General features: G+C 47.5%; 1 protein-coding gene across 1 annotated transcript in view; it reads left to right on the forward strand.

Moving 5' to 3' along the window:
- corin (corin, serine peptidase) overlaps window positions 1-3,129 on the forward strand; it is a gene marked incomplete at both ends in the record, with an annotated part of 17,509 nt that overhangs the window by 4,032 nt on the left and 10,348 nt on the right. Inside the window, one exon of the mRNA XM_080544232.1 lies at window positions 861-1,133. Coding sequence (XP_080400358.1) covers window positions 861-1,133 — 273 coding nt within the window. The remainder of the gene's footprint in view (window positions 1-860; window positions 1,134-3,129) is intronic.

Genomic DNA, 3,129 nt, shown 5'->3' on the forward strand with positions numbered 1-3,129 from the left:
AGAGAGAGGAGTGCTTATATGCAACGCAATGCAGAGTAGGAAGTGCTTAACTCCTACAGGTGGCGCTAAAAATGCAACGTCAAAATGAATGACTCCTGCTGCCCTGGGACCTAAAATACGACTCTTTTAATGAAAACAAACAAACGGTTTACATGCACTTTTATTTTAATATTTTCACCCTTTTTAATTTTTTTGTTGGGTAAGTACTGCTTACCTCTGCTTATATGGACGGCACGTCCCTGATATATATATATATATATAAAAATTAATTAGCTCGTCAACTAGTAAATAAGTCTCTGTATTGCTTAACTTTACACATATTTCACAATATATTGTTTTGCTGTGCTGTCGTAGAGAAGGCAAGAGACCATCTAGTGTTCACACATTCAAGCCTCTCTTTTTAAATTGTTGTCTGTGAGCAGTTCCTATTATAAACATTCTCATCTAGATCTGTCTCAAACTATGCCGTGTTGGGTCCTTGAATTTGAGGAAATTTAGAGTTGAAAGGTGCTTGAATTTGATGTTTCAGAAGGGGTGGGAACCCTGCGTGTGTGTGTGTCTGTGTGTGTGTGTCTGTGTGTGTCTGTCTGTGTGTGTGTCTGTGTGTGTGTGTGTCTGTGTGTGTGTCTGTCTGTGTCTGTCTGTGTGTGAGTGCGTGTAATGAGCTCCACCTGACAAGCTGTGTGTGTGTGTGTGTGTGTGTGTGTGTGTGTCTCTCAGGGATCTTTGGGAACTCGTTCCTGGAGTCTGGGGAGGCGGGCCTTCAGCTGGGCACTCCTAGGCCCCTCCCCCTCTCCACAGACACGCCCAGGCCCCTCCCCCTCTCCACAGACACGCCCAGGCCCCTCCCCTCTCCACAGACACGCCCCCCAGCGCCACCGGCGACCCTGACCGTTCCTTCTCAGCCACGGAAGACCTCAACACGACCGCAGAGCCCCGTGACCTCGACCTCAACACGACCAACAACACCGCCACACCCTCCTCCTCCTCCTCCTCCTCCTCCTCTCACCCCACGGCTCCTCCCACAGAGACCTCCACGCCGACCCCTGATTGGGTGACCTCCATGACCTCACTGGGCACCTCTTGGCCAATCAGCACCACCCCAGGTCCCTCTGGCTCCTCCCCCGACCAGGGTAAGAATCTCTGTCTCTCTCTCTCTGTCTGTCTCTCTCTCTCTGTCTCTCTGTCTCTCTGTCTCTGTCTGTCTGTCTCTTCTCTCTCTCTCTCTCTCTCTCTCTCTGTCTCTCTCTGTCTCTCTCTCTGTCTCTCTCTGTCTCTCTGTCTCTGTCTGTCTCTCTCTCTCTCTGTCTCTCTGTCGCTCTGTCTCTCTCTGTCTCTCTCTCTCTCTCTGTCTCTGTCTCTCTCTGTCTCTGTCTCTCTCTCTGTCTCTCTCTGTCTCTCTCTCTGTCTCTCTCTGTCTCTCTCTGTCTTTCTCTCTCTCTCTCTCTCTGTCTCTGTCTCCCTCTCTTCTCTCTCTCTGTCGCCCTCTCTTCTTCTCTCTCCTTCCTTCTCTATCTCTTTCCCCCTCCCCCTCTTTCCTTTTCTTTTTTTCTCTCACTGACTTTGACTAGAGAAGGAGAATAACAATGAAACAGCAGATGACTGGGAGAGAGAGGGAAGAGAGAGAGAGAGAGAGACAGAGAGACAGAGAGAGACAGAGAGAGACACAGAGAGAGAGAGAGACACAGAGAGAGAGAGAGACAGAGAGAGAGACACAGAGAGAGAGAGACAGAGCGAGACAGAGAGAGACAGATAGAGAGAGAGAGACAGAGAGACAGAGAGAGACAGAGAGAGACAGAGAGAGACAGAGAGAGACAGAGAGAGAGAGAGACAGAGAGAGACAGAGAGAGACAGATAGAGACAGAGAGAGACAGAGAGACAGAGAGAGAGAGAGACAGAGAGACAGAGAGAGACAGAGAGAGACAGAGAGAGACAGATAGAGACAGAGAGAGACAGAGAGACAGAGAGAGACAGATAGAGACAGAGAGAGACAGAGAGAGAGAGACAGAGAGAGAGACATAGAGAGACAGAGAGACATAGAGAGAGACAGACAGAGAGAGACAGAGAGAGACAGAGAGACATAGAGAGACAGAGAGAGACAGAGAGACAGAGAGAGACAGAGAGACAGAGAGACAGAGAGAGACAGCGAGACAGAGAGACAGAGAAAGACAGAGAGAAACAGAGAGAAACAGACATTAGAACGTGACATATGTCCTCACTAGACACTTTAGGAACACGTGTACATCTGTCTACCTATTTGATTATGACGCACATCCCTTCATGTCCACAACAATCCTTCTGCTTGTTTATAAAGCTCTCACTGGCACAGCACCAGAATATTTGAAAGATATTTTGCTAGCATATCAGCCCGATAGAGCTCTCAGGTCTTCTGCTAGCATATCAGCCCAATAGAGCTCTCAGGTCTTCTGCTAGCATATCAGCCCAATAGAGCTCTCAGGTCTTCTGCTAGCATATCAGCCCGATAGAGCTCTCAGGTCTTCTGCTAGCATATCAGCCCAATAGAGCTCTCAGGTCTTCTGCTAGCATATCAGCCCAATAGAGCTCTCAGGTCTTCTGCTAGCATATCAGCCCAATAGAGCTCTCAGGTCTTCTGCTAGCATACCAGCCCAATAGAGCTCTCAGGTCTTCTGCTAGCTAGCATATCAGCCCAATAGAGCTCTCAGGTCTTCTGCTAGCATATCAGCCCAATAGAGCTCTCAGGTCTTCTGACGCTGGTTTTCTCTGTGTACCCTGCATTCTCATGTTATGCTCCAGATTGTGTCTCACTGCCAGTTTACATTAGGGATTCAACCTCAGCACATAATATGTTCAAGTCAAGACTAAAAACCCATATTTTTAATATTGCATTTAAGTTACAAAATAATGAAATTTAGATTATATAATGGTTAAAGCACTTTGAGCTGCAACGTTTGCAGGAAAAGCGCTATACAAATAAAGTTATTATTATTATTATTATTATTATTATTATTATCTTCTCATGGCTGCTTCCAGCATGATAACGCACAGTGTCACAATGGAGGCTGTTCTGAGAGGAGAGGAAGGCTGTTCTGAGAGGAGAGGGAGGCTGTTCTGAGAGGAGAGGGAGGCTGTTCTGAGAGGAGAGGAAGG

Source organism: Nansenia antarctica, assembly GCF_963989245.1.
Source record: "Nansenia antarctica genome assembly, chromosome: 13".
Classification (NCBI taxonomy): domain Eukaryota; kingdom Metazoa; phylum Chordata; class Actinopteri; order Argentiniformes; family Microstomatidae; genus Nansenia; species Nansenia antarctica.